Here is a 16,862-nt window from a genome sequence, read left to right as displayed (position 1 = left end):
CTGACACATAGTTTCAGCGCTAAACTAATAAAACAATTGCTGTCTGTGGTTCTATAAGGGCTGTGGAAATAATTTAGAAAAATTATACCTCGCAACATATTAAGAAAAGAACTGAACTAGTTTTGGAGCTGTAAACTTAGTTCAACATTTTGAATTATGAACTGAACTAGTTCATTTTAAAATGTGTGAACTATAAAGTGAACTAGTTCATGTTGAAAGTGAAGTTTCCCAAAATTGGTGGCTGCTGCCTATCAAAGCTGCCTACACTGTGGTCTAGAGAATGGATTCTAAAACTGATTGTTCAAATCCTTGATTGTGATTGGCTAAAAGCCGTTGTAAAATCCAGCATAACCTTACAATTTGTCCTCATAACATTCTATGATAACATTCCATATTACTGCGCAGTGAATGGCAAGGCAAGGCTGTGTATTCATATAGCGCATTTCATACCCAGTGTTCCATCTGACTGTTGCGTTGCTTCAAGGGTTGCGTGGCAACGATTTATTTAGGAACTATATTTTTTAGTGGCGGAAGAATGACGGTTTCGCGTCGTGCCTAACAACTCCCCTTACCTGTTCTAAAATCAGCACAAACCACGGCCTCTTGGGGCTTATTGCTTAAGTCTACAATGTTGTCTTCAAGCTTAATGAGTGCTGGCCCAAATTCATAGAAATCAATCTGGGGGGAACTTCCTGCCCACTTGGATAAATGAGGTGTACGGTGTTGATATTTACACAGGGGCTTTCCAGATTGCCTGCAACATACAGTCTCAGGTTTGGACCCCTAAGCCAAGAGGATAAAACAGTACTACCGTGCCAAGGAGAAGACACCAGGATTTGATAAAGCTGTAAAATCCAGCATGATAACTGATGTTGTGGATGGCAGAGCACCAGTCGCCACACTTAACCTTGCAAGCTTCAGTACCAGGAAAGAGGACGCCATCAGTAAGATCATCTTGGCTTCCCAGATGTGGAGCATTCATTCTGAGGAGTACCCTGTGAAGTACATCCTGGAGCCGTTCATGTAGTTTCTCATAGTTAACAGTATCAAGTATAGTTTGACATGTCAAATGAATACCAGCAGGTTTTCTCCACGCTAATATTTGCTTGTTTGTTTGTTGTTAAATGGAAGCTTCAGCCCCTTTGCTCCATTTAAAAATTCTGGAATTTTATCATGATAATCACATCTGTAACTTTTATAGGAAATTAATGATTATTCTCTTTGGTGGAAGACCTCTTGAGGATGAAATATACTGGCATGCTCTCAATGGATATCATGGGTATAGCCCGAGTCAAACACTTGGGTAATGTAGGTTTCATTTCCACCAAATTTCTGCTACATAAATTGGTTTAACATTTTTACATAAGACTGCAACAGGTATAACCTGGTGCGAATAACCTGGTCGGAAAAAGACCTTCAATAAAATACCCAGGCAATGATAAATAAAGAATATTTCAGGATCTAACTCTCTGTTGTTATAAACAAAATGTTGAAATGATTAATATCCTTCGACATCGTAATACACTTGCCAGGCAACTTCCTTTATTGTACAATCTTACCATTCAAAATAAGTAAAGAAAAAACAGGTTTCAACACGTTCAAAAAACGCTCTCTGTAACATTACCAATCAGACAGTAAGTAGAAAGCCTCCTCAAGCTCAAGGCTCAGGAACGGATCCATGCTTGCCCCACTAATCAGTCCCATGCATAGTGAAGTCCCACGAGACGTCGTCCTCATCGTCTCCAGCTGCCTCATACTCACTCCACGGTATATCATTTACCTGGCAGAAAAAAACACACTTCAGGTCTTCCACAAAGGAAAATCACAAACGTTTAGACCTTCTAGCTCATCAGTGGATTTACACTGAACCGAGATTTTGAGCAAAGCCATGTTAAATATGGCGTTCAAAGACATTTGACAGTGAGACAGTCAGTACGTTTAGATGATGGCATTTATCCAATAACGGCTTAAGTCGGGGTTTGCTATCCATGGGGGGCAACTGCTATTATCTCACAGTACATGGCAGTGAAAAATCCAGATCTTGGCCGCATCTGTTCAAATCAAATGTGGAATGCTTACAAGCGGGCACCTGCTACCGTTGATTATAGAGTAAATAAGTTGTGAAATGAAACAAAAACACATCACAGTTAAAGTTGTATAAGTATTGATTGATTCACATCAATATGAATGGATGACATGACTAACAAGTGGTGGAAAAGTAATAAGAAAATGTTTGTTCAGTGAATTAGCGCGTTCTGTCCAAAACAGTAGCAGTCAACGTTTTTCTAATGTCAACACATTGGTATAGGCTACCACATAACTATCATCTGAAATATCATGATATGTCGCAACAAACCTTTGATCTAAACAGAATATTCAGTATGGAATGGGGATAGATCAGGGGCCGTATTCACAAAGAATCTTAGGGCTAAAAGTAGCTCATAAGTGGCGAATTTAGGAGAAACTCCTAAAAATAATGGGCATGTCAGTCTTAAATGTAGGACTCCTAATTTTTTTTACTAAGAGCAATTCACAAAATATTTTATCCCTAAAAGTAGCACCTAAGTCTAGGGCAGCTTAAAACTCCTCATGAGGACTCCTAAGTCACTAAGACCTATTCACAAAAAATCGTAAGATGGCTGCAGCCGACTTGGAATTGATAAAAGACATGGCTTAAACCGTGAAGGTATTAATATTGTCGTAGAATTAGCGCGGGATGCAATGACGCCTTTAAACAACGATGTGTCCCGAAGTGAAATGTTTGGAAACATAAAGATAGCCTATTTGGCTTCGCGGAAAATCAAATGACGACACTGGGAATCATCATTCAGCCGTTTAATTCATCAAACTATCAACGCACTGTAGACCCCACATCATCCAACAGTTGGATGTACCGATGACTTGTGCATTTCAACGGAGAGCGGTCTGCAGCAGGTTTTTGAGAACTTACCAGCTGGATGCCGCTGAGGTGACAGTGGCTATTGGTCCTGGGACCAGTAGGCTTTCGCTTAGGCTATACGTTTCACGTTCGTTTCGCTTTGATCAATTAAGATTGGAGGGCTTAAAGGGCCGCATGTGCTGATATTTGAAGTGGTCAAGGGCTGGAAATATAATAGCCTTACAGTTTGCTGGGTGCTTTAATTATTACTGCCTTGATTACATGCAATTGCCATATTTTATATTGATCGCTTTATATTTCTCTTAACGTGCAAAGTGTCATTCCCGTTGGATGCACAAACTTGTCATCATGCGTGTGCATTCTGCTAACTGCACTGTCCATAACTATTTAATATGACTTAATTTGAAGCCTAGGTTATTCTCTTATTTTCAGTCGATATAGTGGGATTGTTAGAGAGACGTCACGAATGAGTTTTTAATGAGAGAGCCTGTCAACAACCAATCACCGTCCTCACCCCTTCTAAACTCGTGCATGAGAAGCGACGTCATCCATAGCAACGGAGTTTTTATCTTAAGCTTAGGAGTTGGTATTATCCTTAGTATGAGTAGGTCTCAGAGCCGTTGTGAATCACTTTTAAGAAATTACTCCTACGTAAAAGGTTTTAGCGCGAGTTAGGAGCACTCCTAGTGGTAAGATAAAAGGCTTTGTGACATATTTGACACATATGCCCTAATTGCTGTGCACAGCCTAGCGCAGGTGAAGTTTCCTGTGAAAATGGGATAGTATTTCTCTCCATGAATTCACGGCCATCTGAACGTCCTTATACGTGTTTAGGGAGAGGTTGTAAAGGTGCTCATATCTATTTGGGCCTCTTGTGTTATGTTTGTTCATAATCAACAAGAATAAGCTTGTGAGACAGTCTGCAGGATATTCATAAAAAATGTGCCATTAGTATTCATGAACAGTTGAGACCAGACATACATGTCTCTGGTTGAGACAACACTTTTCTGTTAGCCATTTCTGATATGCAGTTGTTATTTAGATACTAAAGTTAGCTTTGTTTATTGTTTCCATGGTAATAGGAGCCTTCAGAATAATTTGCTTTTCTGTTGGCCATTTCTGATATGCAGCACAAGAAGAAAATGGTTTATGGTCTTGATAATTTAGATTTCGTTTCAGTATTTCAAAGTGAATGAGATGTGGGAGCACAAGAACAGTGAGCGTCTAGCAGCGATTATCATATCATAGACATACGTATATGATGCATGTATATATGTCTATGGACGGGAGCTCAAGCATGCGCAAAGACGTCATCTCCAGTTGTTCTCTGATTTCAAAAGTTACATGCGCGCGTTCTCCGATAAACAACCAACTCCGATCAAGTTATCTTGGGGTGTAAATCGGACTTTAGTCGGAGACAAAAAATCCAGATATTTGGAGTTACATGAAATGGATCTTCGATTTAAATCGGATAAAGCCAGAAATCCGGACACATGTAACCGCAGTGTGTAAAAACACAAGACGAAAACAAGTTCAGAGTGCAGACAAATTGGATTTGTTTCTCAAATCAGATTTCCAGCGATAACTGTCCGCACTGTTTGGATTTGTAAGCCCGGACATCACTAACTTGTCAGCGTGGGTTGCTGTGGTATCAACATTGGCGTCAGTAACCACTGTAAGTTCCTTCCAACTTCGCCTGTCCTACAAAGTGCCAGTAGACAATATATTATAGCATTTGTCCATGGACTTTTGATCTCCATAGAGCTCTCACAGTATAGAAGCAATGAATCAATCAATGTAAGTTCTTTGATGCTTTTCTTTGTTACCAGTGCAAGTGGTGCTCTGCTTATAGTGGCATGAATTCTAGCACTCCAATCACTCTAGATTTAATGTCGTCGTTGTGTCCGTGTGACACTTGAAATCCGATTTGAGCAGATTTGTCAGTTTAATGATTCGAAAATAGTCCGATCGAAAAATCCAATTTTGAAACTGAATAATTGTTTTCACACTACTGTGCGAACAAACGTCAAGCAATGGATTTCACCTTTCCTGTTCCATCTGTGCTGAAGTGGGGTGCATCCATACCTTTATGATTCCTTCCACGTCACCATCGGGGAGAATTTCATCAGGATCAATCCTACACTCGACTGCGATTTTCCCATTACCTTCAGTGCACAGAAGGAAAACGCTTCAGTGCTGTGGAGATACTCATTGCCTCAGTATTCAGTACTGAGAAAGACATTGCAGCTGCCTTTTAGGTCATATGAAACCGTGATGATTCATGATGAGCCAAGTAAAAGTGGAGTGCAAAGTAATCCCGTGAACAAAAATCAGGTTTATACCTGTCCCATGAGGAGAAAAACATCTTATTTTCAACACAACAATCATATCTACAGAGTAAAAACCACTAAAGTTGACGAGGTCTCTGCTCCTGACTTCCACTGACCATGGTTAAAGGCCACTCTTCAAAATGATATCTGTTTTATTATAATAATAATAATAATAATGTGATATGAGAACAGGAACAAACTCATAGAGAGCATGTCAAGCTACTGACTAAAAGACATGCAAAACATCTGACAAACATCACCAACCCAGAGCCATCGGGAATAAAATAGAGTACTAACTCCGAACCATCAAAATAGCTTATGGCTAACTTAATGCTGATATGGCATAAAATGCTCACCCAGAACAATCAGAATGACTTTCTCAAAGGCATTAACCACTGCTTTGTCTCGGGCCCACCTCTGGAGTGTACCCCTCTTCCGGAGCACCTGCTCTGGCCCTGAGGGAGACAGTGGCTCAGCCGTGGCAGTTAGAATCACCCTTCAGTTGCACCAAAGTATTAATCAGCTGCATGCCGCTAAAATACACTAGCAATTTGACCTATAAAAATTAGATATCTTTAAAGACACAGTAAAAATTAGACAGTATTTCTCAATGTTCCCAATGATTCTGTTCACCAGTTTGGTTCATCTCAGATGGGGTTCTTTTTGTTCTAGCCTGAGCACAGAAATGTTTGTTTTTCATTTTTCTTCAAAAAAGGAATTTAACGGGTTGTCCGGAAACAGTCTCCTGAAAACACTAGCCAGTGGTTGTATCTGAGGCGCTCACAGACTTCTTAGGGTCGTGAATTAACCTGAAATAACACTGAGATACAGGAAATCTTGTTGAGGTGTATTTTGAAATCTATCTGTTAGTAGGAGTATGGAGGGGGGTGGGTCTGGGACACCAGACACCACTGTTGAGCCTTCTTGAGGTGTTGTGGGCCTAATTCAATGAAACACTGATGAAGGAAGACGCCTGCTTAAGAACCCCAGCCAAATGCTCACAGAGGCATCTATGTTGTTGTTATTGTATCCTGCTGCTCAGGTTCTATAGTTGGGCAGTCCTGTTTTGTTTAACAGTTGGGGGCTACCGAAAGCTCATATCCTGTGAAGGAAGGCCTTTATGGATCCCAGGTACAACATGCAGCAACTGCAGCGGCTGTCACCAGACAGTTGTGCTTTGTTGTGGCATCCTTCTTCTCAGGATTTATAATGTCATTTTTAGGTCATCAGGTCATCTATCTACAAACAACTGTGATCAATTTCAAGATTATTGGACGAGAATTCAAGGGGGACCCAGGGCCTGCGGCCCATGTTTCCAAACACTTACGTTCATCTCCATCCAGGGGCTCCTCTGTGACTCCAATGCCCCGGCAGCTCATTCCATAGTGGGGGAAGGTCACCTTCGCCATACATCCATATTTGAGGAACAACTCCTGGCTACCACCCCTGTCACTCTCCAGCAAGCCAGCCATGCCAGTCCCAGCTCCGCTACAACTGGAGAAGTCCTTCATCTAACCAAAAAACAACAGGCAATGGAAAATAGGACAGACAGAAAAACAGTGTAAACAAGTGAGGTTCAATTAAAGGTCAGTAGTAGGCCTCTGATGTTCGGGAAGTGAAACTCCCCCACATGTAATGAAATTGCCTGCCTGAGCACTAAACTGGGTTCATGCATTGCACTGGCTCTGCTGTTCTCACTAGACTTATTATGGAAACGATTTGTGTGAAGGAGACAAGTTTAGTAAACACTTGACCATAGCTTGCCTCTTCCTCAAATAGCCCAATGAATCGATTTGCTTTTCTTACACACTATGAATTCATCAACCGTTTAACACCAGCCATTTCATATCCCAATGTGTATCCATGCGAGTTCAGTGAGATCTTGTTCCTTACTGTGAGGATCTGCGTTGACCAGCCATTGAATCCCAGGTAATGATTGGCCAGTTCCTGGCATCTAGCATTGCTAAGAGGCTTGGCATTGAAGGAGAAGGCTGGGTTCACCCTGGTGCTTATTTGGACCTGAGGTGACAGAAAACCAATTCAGAGGTTACATTTTTTGTTTTCCAAAAGGGGAAAAACAGCAGCAAAACATTTTCAGACAACTCAATTACACAAATTAATTTAAATATGAGAGGGAATATTAAATGAAATGACCAAAAATCAATGACAAACAAACAAGCAAATTGATGTTAAAAGAGAACTAAGCATACCATCTGTCCATAAACATTAAACAGCTTATATATACTGTAGGCTAGTGACAACCTTCCAAAAAGGGTTTTAGTTTTTGAGATACCTCTACCAGAGGTAGCACTAAACCGAACCATGTTTTCCCTCATATCTAAGGTCATGCCTATATGAAATTAATTCAGCACAACCTCACCTTTCCAACAAGCTATCATATGTGTTTCTATGACAGGCCCTGACAAAGCAACTACAAAGTAAATGAGAACATTCTGCATAGATATAATTTGTTTTGCATGTCTGCTTATTTTATGTATGTGTTCCTATGTCTTTATATATTGCATACAACAAGATATTCACATCTAGTCTTTTCAAGTAGGTAAAGCAACATCCTGACTACAAGCATGTCAAGTTTCAAAGCTCTCAGATATTGTGTTCTCAATCTGCATCCGTTTATGACTTAACCCCCATACGGCCAGGCTATATTTTAGTTATTTTTTAGTTTTGGGGTGTATAACAATTAAAATCTATTAATTTAACCATTTTTGCAGTAAAATATTTGTATCCAAGAACCCATTTCATATGGGCAAGACCTTAGAGATGAGGAAAAACATGGTCTCATCACCATCCAGATCCCAACAGTTTGGGGTCATTGTCACTAATAGTCCTAGTATTAATAGTCCCAGCTATATCAGTAAAAGTCAGACCAGGGCAAATATTTCTCCAGAGTACCTGAACATTCCTGATGACATTTTCCTTACACACAATTAATACCTAGGCTGGGCTACTGATTCAGTACTGGACAAAATAACATCTACATAGTTTCAGAGTATATGCCTACATGTAGTCTCCTGAGCCCGGTCATTCAGTGAGTAGTGTAAATAATAACATTACTTTAACAGGTGAACGCTGGAAGAGGCATGTCTTGTCTGTGGCCCTCTGGGCTTTAGACGCTTGTGTTGCGGAGTAGAACTTCACCATTGCATAGAATCCTGGCTTGGCTAATGTGGAGTTAGAACACACTTTCACGATGTAAAGAGCTCCGAAGTCGGAGAAGACATTCCAAATCGCTTCCTGCACATTCAAAAACAGTAGGCAGTAAGCTTTTCTCCCTCCGTGTAGTAGATAGTTCATAGTATCATAGTATCTTAAGTTTATGCATGTGACCACAGATAAGAGAATAAACGGTCTTGTTGTGTCTAAGGATGGAACACTTACATAAATATGCGCTTCAGAATGTTCCGGGAGGATATCCCATACGAAGAGTGTTTTGTTGTTCTCTGTTGGTACCTTAAATTCAATAATATCCACCTCCATTTTTATTCTTGAATAGAACCATTTTCTTGTTGTACATTAGCCTTCTCGGTAGTTGCACAGTCTTTCAATAAGCGTAATCAAAACTTTTCATGCTTCATGCTTTGTGAACGTTTTAGGCTACTTCCGCAACTCTCTTCTTGAACAAAATTCCCGCGCTGCATTATTGTTGCGTTCGAGACAACTTGAAACTCGTTTTTGTCTAGCTCCAACTTGAGTCGCACTGAAACGAGTTGGAGGTCGAACTCAGAAACTCCAGGCCAGTCGTAACAAATAAAAACAACCCCTGCTTTAGTGAGGCGCCTCATTTGACATCAGTATCAATGGCGGCATACATGCCTCACAGAGAGTTAATGGGCTAAAAACAACGTTTACTGCATGGGAAGATGTGTGAAGGGACAGTGTTTAAAACATTTCAAGAAAGCAGTTGTAGCCTACATAATTGCGAATACCAAAAACAAAAACAAAAATGCTCTCTTTTGAGCCATGGTGTCATCACTAAGGCTAGACATGCCTTTTTTTTTTTAATAGAATGCGTTAAAAATCGGTGCAACTGGGAAAGGAAAAAGAGTCTTAATTTGTCTTGAACGCGGCATTTGGAAAGCCAGAGCCTACGTCTATTAAGTGGTATAATGTCATCATGACACATAACAGTGACCTATATAGTATTTTGCCAAGTTGGGTTACATGTAGTTATAGTTGTGTTGTGATTTCTTTAGTTTGTTTAAATTTCTTTTAAGATTTCTTTAGTCTCTTAAAAATGTTCCCCTAGGGATCATACCACTGAATTATTACATGTTCATATGCATTATAAGTTGCTAGCAATTTGGTGCCCCCCTTGGATATCTGCTTGCCTTGCTGTTGTTGACCAATAAACAATTTTAAGGAAAACCTGGTCCAGAGTGCTCAGGACCTCAGACAGGGCCGAAGGTTCATCTTCCAACAGGACAATGACCCTTAGCACACAGCACTGGTAAACTCACGGCCATTACTTCTGATTTGCAACACTAATGATGGGATTTTTTGTTTTACCGGAAGAACAGTAAATATATGCATGTAAAAAGCGTATAATAATATTGGAAAACTGCTCTGATGATTGTCTAGTCAATGACAAAAACAGCCTGCATATGTTTTTGTCTGTAAATAATGTACATAACAGTTCCAATAATTAATGTAAGTTAACACATTAATTAATACCCAATTGAATCTGAATAAATTAGCCTTCAGCAGTGATACATCTTGGAACTCATGTAAAAAGCGTATAATAATATTGGAAAACTGCTCTGATGATTGTCTCGTCAATGACAAAAACAGCCTGCATATGTTTTTGTCTGTAAATAGTAATGTACATAACAGTTCCAATAATTAACGTAAGTAACACATTAATTAATACCCAATTGAATCTGAATAAATTAGCCTTCAGCAGTGATACATCTTGGAACTTCATGTCCTACTCTTGAAGTTGTCCAACTTGTCAGCTTTTTATGTTCTGAGACTGCTCCAGTGTTTGTTTGGCAGTTACATAGAAATACTCACAACACAGTTCAAGTGTCCAATGGAAAGGATTTTATTTTGAACTCCTTTCAGAGCAACTTCAAAACAATACTGACGCACGTGGCTCCTGTCCTTGTGCAGTCCGTTATGATCTCACCCTCAGCCCAAAGGGAAGGTACTTTGAAAGTGGTCAGATCATTACTTTAACAAGCCCCTGGGCCTAAAGCAAATGGGATCGTGGACCTTGAATCTTCAGGCCCAAAGCAAAACATCCAAGTTCAAGTTCAACTGCTCTTCCTGCCACAAAAGGTCAATCCTGAGCTTTACCACAGCAGCAGAAGAGTTTGCAGGTGCAAGAGGCTAAGCGTGATGACAGCGATGGCCTCCTGGTCCTCGCTGGGATATGGGCAACAGGCTTCTCCACCACTGTAATACAGAGCACATCACTGCTTTATAGGTTAGGCAGAGGAGAATACTACTCATACCTGGCGATGGAGCTATAGATCTCTATACGTTGAGAGGTTGGAAAGAAGATGGTATTTGTTATGTGAATGCAGCAACATAAACACCTAAATGATACACAATATTAATATTTATAATCTTATGATGTGAAATTTCTATTAACTCTAGATTTCCAGTGGATTGTAAAGATCCTTTTTCTCCGCTGTTTATCCTCTCCTCTTAAGGACTTCACATTTGTTGAGTCCTGAAAGATCAACAACGATGAAAGAACACATTGTTTCATTACTATACTGTAATCACAACATGTGACAGGTTTAACTGAAAAGAAAAGTGTCTTTCTATTCGTAGGTCTATAGTAGTAATGTCTAGTATCTTAACTACTGTGAAGAGAATAACCCCTTCTGAACTTTCAAGAATGACAATGACACACACAGTTCACTGAATGATTACAGCAACAGTGATCTCCCATAGAGACTGGTTCTGAGTTCTGAGCTTAACAATGCAGGTTTAGTTTTATTTCCTAACTATTGTGGATGACTTCATCTATCACTGTATATTGTAATATCCTTTCATCATTTTTTTTTACCTTGTCAGCCTCTCTCAAAGAAAAAAAAAAGTATGACACTTCATTACCTCATGAAGGAATTTTCATTCAAAGTCACCTTTCTAAATGATCTCATTTAGAATATAGTTGGTTTGTAAATGTCCTTTACCTGGTGGGAGCTCATGGCTAGATTTGCAACAGCCTCCTCCGGTCTGGCCATCATGTCCACGGCGTCATTAAGGAAGTTAGCCAAGTTTTTGGAGATGGCTGTGGTGAGCATCTTCATGACTGGCCCTCTATTTAGCACAAACACCTGTGGCAACAGTTAAGTTAAGATTTCATGCACAGCTATGGATTGTATTTCTACACAGGTCTTTACAAAACTGTTTGATGTATGAATTTGAATAGTGAGATGACGTTTCAAACTATCCTAATTTCTTCTAATGGAATAATCTTGTGTAGTCCTTCCTGCTGTGGGGACCTTGCAGTACCTGTGGAAAGAAGGGCATCTCTGCTGCTTATGTCCTCATTCTGGATGCAAACAGCAACCGTAAGCGACTTGGAGCATTAACGAGTCTCTCAAGTAGGTTTCTGGATGCCTCGAGGACAAAGTGATCCATAGTTGTTACCAAAAGACCCAGCTTACCTTTGTAGCATCGCCAGTCTGGAAGGAGCCGGTCGGACACTCAATAGCCACATCATGTTGAAGACACTCACTTGACAGTTGAACCAGGCAAAGCTCTGAGGTGCCATTCTGTCTTCAAGTAAGCGACGTTTAACCTGAATCTAAACTGTCAAAATTTACTACGATTTTACAGTAATGTTCAAGTATGGTCATGTCAATAAAGCAAGTTTATTTGAACTTAATTGAACAAAGAGAGAGAGAGAGAGAGAGAGAGAGAGAGCGAGAGAGAGCGAGAGAGAGTGAGAGAGACAGACTTGGCTGACAGTTCATGGTTGGCTTACTATTGCTGTAAGGGTTATATACGTAGCTTGGGTTGTCAGTAAATGTTGTCTTTTGGCATCAACATAATTTCATTGTATAGCCTACATACCAAATGTACATACCCACCCATTAATGATTTAACTTAATTTTTTTTTTACCTTGAGCCCATGTCTTCCAACTTTGCATGCACTGTGTACCTCCTTTGGACGCTGTCAAGTTATACTGTCTGTCAGTTGTTTTGCTATAAACATCTCCGTATTGCTAGGGGCCTTTAACGTTTTCTCAATGGTCAACCCTGTTGCAGCGTTCGTGGGCTTACTTGGTGTGGATTTTTTAGCCCCCCAGGGCCTGTGCCCAATAGGCCAATGCAGTAATCCAGGCCAGAGAATGAGCAAGAATGAAGGGAGAAATATTCTGTCCCAAGAAAATTGTGTTATCTTCAATGATAAATATTCTGGCAAATTGTTTGTCTCCTTCTGAGTGATAATGAGAGGAACTTTAGTTTGTGGGTATTGCACCTGTACACTGATAGGGTGTGAAGCAGTACCTGTGAGTTACGTTCTGTGGTTTTGCAACCTGTCTAGTGAATATGAGGCATGAGTGTAGATTATAGACATTTATAATAGGACAGGGGTACTATCATAATAATACGTTTAAATATAGCGACCATCAGGGTCCCAACAGAATTTCTGTAACCTTTATATCACAAGATATTAGGGTTTTACTTTCAACTTTATCCACTTGATGGCGCCACTCCACAATGAGTCATAATGGGCTAGGATAAGGCGCCTCCTAGAGGCCAACTTGCCATAACAATGACAATTTTGTTAAAATGTTTTTTTAAGCTATTGAAATGTTTTAGTTGCCCCTCCTACTGACAACATTTCACTACATTGGCTGTGTCCAAAGACTGTGGTAGTAAAGCAGCATGTCAAATTCCGTGACGACTTTGAGCCAACCCCACTTCATGTATAAACACCAACCTTGTTTTCATCAGCCATGTGGGTATACAATCATGCCAAGTTTGATAGGAAATCAGTGAAGTCTAAGGATGTGATATTGTTGAGCAAAAATACAAATAAAAAAAGACTGCTGCAGCATTCATTATTAGTAAAATGATCCAATAAAAGACTACTTCTAATGGGCTACACATAGTTCCTATAATTATTTTATTACAGGCCCTAATTATTCAATGTTTATGTTACAGGAATTACACATATAATCTAGGATAGGATACCTGATATTGATAACATACATATGAAGTAAATCAATCATCCACTACCCAAATATTGCACTCCCTTACATGTCACACATTTAAGATGCCCACACACCCAATTCTTCCAAAACATTAGCTACAAATACAGTATGTCTATAACACTCTGCAATATCATATGGCTCTTACTTTGGCAGTGGAAACCTTGTGGAAAAAAATCTACATTGTCCAGAAAGGTGTCGGGCTATACCCATTATATCCATTGAGAGCATGACAGTATATTTCTTCCTCAAGAAGTCTGCAACCAAAGTAAATAATCGTCAATTTCCTTTAAAAGTTATGGATTTGATGATCTTGACAACATTCCAGAAATTTTATACAGAGCAGAGAGGCAGTTAATTTTGTCAACCACTTTATACCACAAAGATTTTAAGCTAATTTTTCAGAAAGAAAAAAAACCACATACATTAGGGTTGAGAAAATTATCCAATAAAAGACTACTTCTAATGGGCTACACATAGTTCCTATAATTATTTTATTACAGGCCCAAATTATTTAATGTTTATGTTACAGGAATTACACATATAATCTAGGATAGGATACCTGATATTGATAACATACATATGAAGTAAATCAATCATCCACTACCCAAATATTGCACTCCCTTATATGTCACACATTTAAGATGCCCACACACCCAATTCTTCCAAAACATTAGCTACAAATATGTCTATAACACTCTGCAATATCATATGGCTCTTACTTTGGCAGTGGAAACCTTGTGGAAAAAAATCTACATTGTCCAGAAAGGTGTCGGGCTATACCCATTATATCCATTGAGAGCATGACAGTATATTTCTTCCTCAAGAAATCTACAACCAAAGTAAATAATCGTCAATTTCCTTTAAAAGTTATGGATTTGATGATCTTGACAACATTCCAGAAATTGTATACAGAGTAGAGAGGCAGTTCATTTTGTCAACCACTTTATACCACAAAGATTTTAAGCTAATTTTTTTCAGAAAGAAAAAAAAACACATACATTAGGGTTGAGAAAACCTGCTGTTAAAGCTATCCATAGTTTTTGAGAATGAATATGATGATTAATTTAAAAAGGAAAATGTGTCACCATCATTGAGCTGCAGTAAATGTCTATACTTTTTGTAGTCAATGTTGAGCCTAGATTTTGACACAAAGTTTTTAACGTGAAACTATAAACCATTAAAATCTACATGAAAGTAAGTAAGTAAGTAAGACTTTATCTATATAGCACATTTCGTACAAGAGTTGCAATTCAAAGTGCTTTACATAAAATCAATAAAATCAGGCAGCAGTAGCAATAAGGATTGCTAATATACGCCATGAAACGCATAGAATTGTGGGTAAGTTTGGCCAGGTCGATGCTTGCTGCTTGAAAACAATTGAAGTCCAAGCAGCAAGTAGCGAACTGGTCTAGTACGTATTGAACATACAGTAGCTGTAAGCGGTCAGTTAGCGGCTTCAAGCACTTCAAAATCACACCAAATGCAGCGAGAGAAATTAAACATTGTCGGGCCATACAGAATAAAATTAAATAAAGACGCAAAGACAAGGTATATCGAAAAACTCAAAGGAGTCAAAGGAGTTGATCCCTATGAGCACAGTGACTGGTCCGGGGACATCAACCTGTTGCCCAATTTCCAGCATCCATATATCTATGAGTGTACATGTCTATGCTCGCGCCGACTTGTTTGTGCCGCGGATTCCCAAAATGCGTTGCGTTCATGACGTCACATTAGCAATCTCTATACATGGAGTAAAAGATAAATCAAAAATGATCAACATCATATCAGAACCTGGTGTTCTGATAGGCTTCTTGGATTACTTAAATCATGATAAAAGGAATAAAAGTCATAAAACCCTTAAAACAGTTTATCAGAGAAATTGTGAAAATAGTGCAAGTTACAGAGAAATAAATACTGCCAGATAAAATGTATAAAATGCTTTGGTAAAAAGACTGCCTTTTAAAGATGTTAAGCGTGTTTTTCTTCCCTAATATTAATGGGTAATGTGTTCCATAAAGGCTGCATCACCAATCTTCTTATGACTGCTTCTGGTGACCTGTAACAGACCTGTATCTGATGATCGCAGTGTTCGAGCTGGTGTAGTTAGTAAGAGTTAGCAATGCAGCTAGGTCCTTGTCCATTTAGAGCTTTGTATGTGAGGAGGAGGACCTTCTAAAGGTAACAGGAAGCCAGTGTAAAGTACCTAGGACAGGATTAATGTGTTCTCTCCTTTTAGTTTGAGTTAATAGTCTAGCTGCAGAGTTTTGAATGAGCTGGAGTCTTTCAGGTGTTTTCTTGGGAAGACCAGCAAAAAGTGAATTACATTAGTCCAGCCGGATCGATATGAAAGCATGAATAAGCTTCTCAGAACTATTATCACTATGTGTCACCAGATATGATGACGAGGACGTGTTGGTGTTGTATTTGAGTAGTTACTATCATGGTGTGTCCGGGATGCAGGCTCTTTATGCTTAGACCTTTTGGCCTTGGGTGTGGAGAATTGTTCCCCTTGGAGAGTTCCCAGTGGTGCAAATCTATTTCCGAGCAGAACAGGAGGAGAGGCGATGCGGAAAGAGTTTCTGCCTTGCTTTTTTTGCTTGTTATCCTGGGTGGTAATCATTTTCAGAAGGAGGTAGAAGCGGCGCTAGGCCTTTTTGGTTGAGTGCCAAGAGCGGGCCATGGCTCATCTGGCCCACTGGAATGGGGACGTGGGTCCAGATAGTGACGAGTACGGTTGAGAGTGAGGTTTGTCAGCGAGGTTTGTCTTAGCAGCAATCCCTTCCAGTTATTGCTCATCATCGTAGATCTGGTACAGGCCAGTAACCGGAGCCTCCAACTCCGTGATCTTCTTTTTCAGCTTTAGACAGCTAACACAGTCTGGAGAATATTTGAGTGTCATGGGGCTGAGTGACTAAGCTAGGCTAGGTTATCTGAAGCTAGGCTAGGCTATGCTCTGATGGGGTGTAGAAAAGAATTTAAATTCCAGGGAGACACCGTATGAGCCAAGGAAATAGCTTGAAAGTGGATAGAGCATTTAGGCAGTATCTTAGTAGCAGCAATATAACATTGTGACGACCCCGTTGCTTTTGGGTGCTGGGCTGGCTGTTCGTCTTGGTCTGTGTTTTGTGTTGCAGATGCCCAGCAGGTGTGGTTGGCTCGTTAGTAATTGAGAGCACCTGGGACTGGTGTTCCCAGTACTACAAAAGCACAATCCACAGTTGCCAAGGAGATTTTGAATGATCTTTACACAGAGCTCCAGAGAGAGAGAATGGGGGAACCTTGCTCCCCACACTTGCGTAGTTGTTTATAAATTAAAACTGTTTTGGCTTTAAAACTGTTTTGGCTTTTATTTGTCATGTCTGTGAGCCGGACGTGACAACATTGATGTGAAAAAAGCAAGAGATAGCAGGCAAGAAGCAAGAGCAGCAGTGAGTA

General features: G+C 39.8%; 1 protein-coding gene across 1 annotated transcript; it reads right to left on the bottom strand.

The window, feature by feature from the left end:
* Positions 1 to 1,690: 1,690 nt before the first annotated feature.
* Positions 1,691 to 8,727, bottom strand: rdm1 (RAD52 motif containing 1; the record flags this gene model as incomplete). Its single annotated transcript, XM_080857276.1, has 7 exons — positions 1,691 to 1,780; positions 4,985 to 5,064; positions 5,586 to 5,684; positions 6,557 to 6,740; positions 7,123 to 7,248; positions 8,305 to 8,484; positions 8,629 to 8,727. 7 exons carry the CDS (start codon positions 8,725 to 8,727, stop codon positions 1,691 to 1,693), a joined length of 858 nt encoding a protein of 285 aa, XP_080713402.1.
* Positions 8,728 to 16,862: the final 8,135 nt, after the last annotated feature.

The sequence above is a fragment of the Sprattus sprattus genome, assembly GCF_963457725.1.
Source record: "Sprattus sprattus genome assembly, chromosome: 18".
Taxonomy (NCBI): domain Eukaryota; kingdom Metazoa; phylum Chordata; class Actinopteri; order Clupeiformes; family Clupeidae; genus Sprattus; species Sprattus sprattus.
The sequence above is the reverse complement of the archived record's forward strand: the minus strand, read 5'-3'. Positions and strand labels throughout refer to the sequence as shown.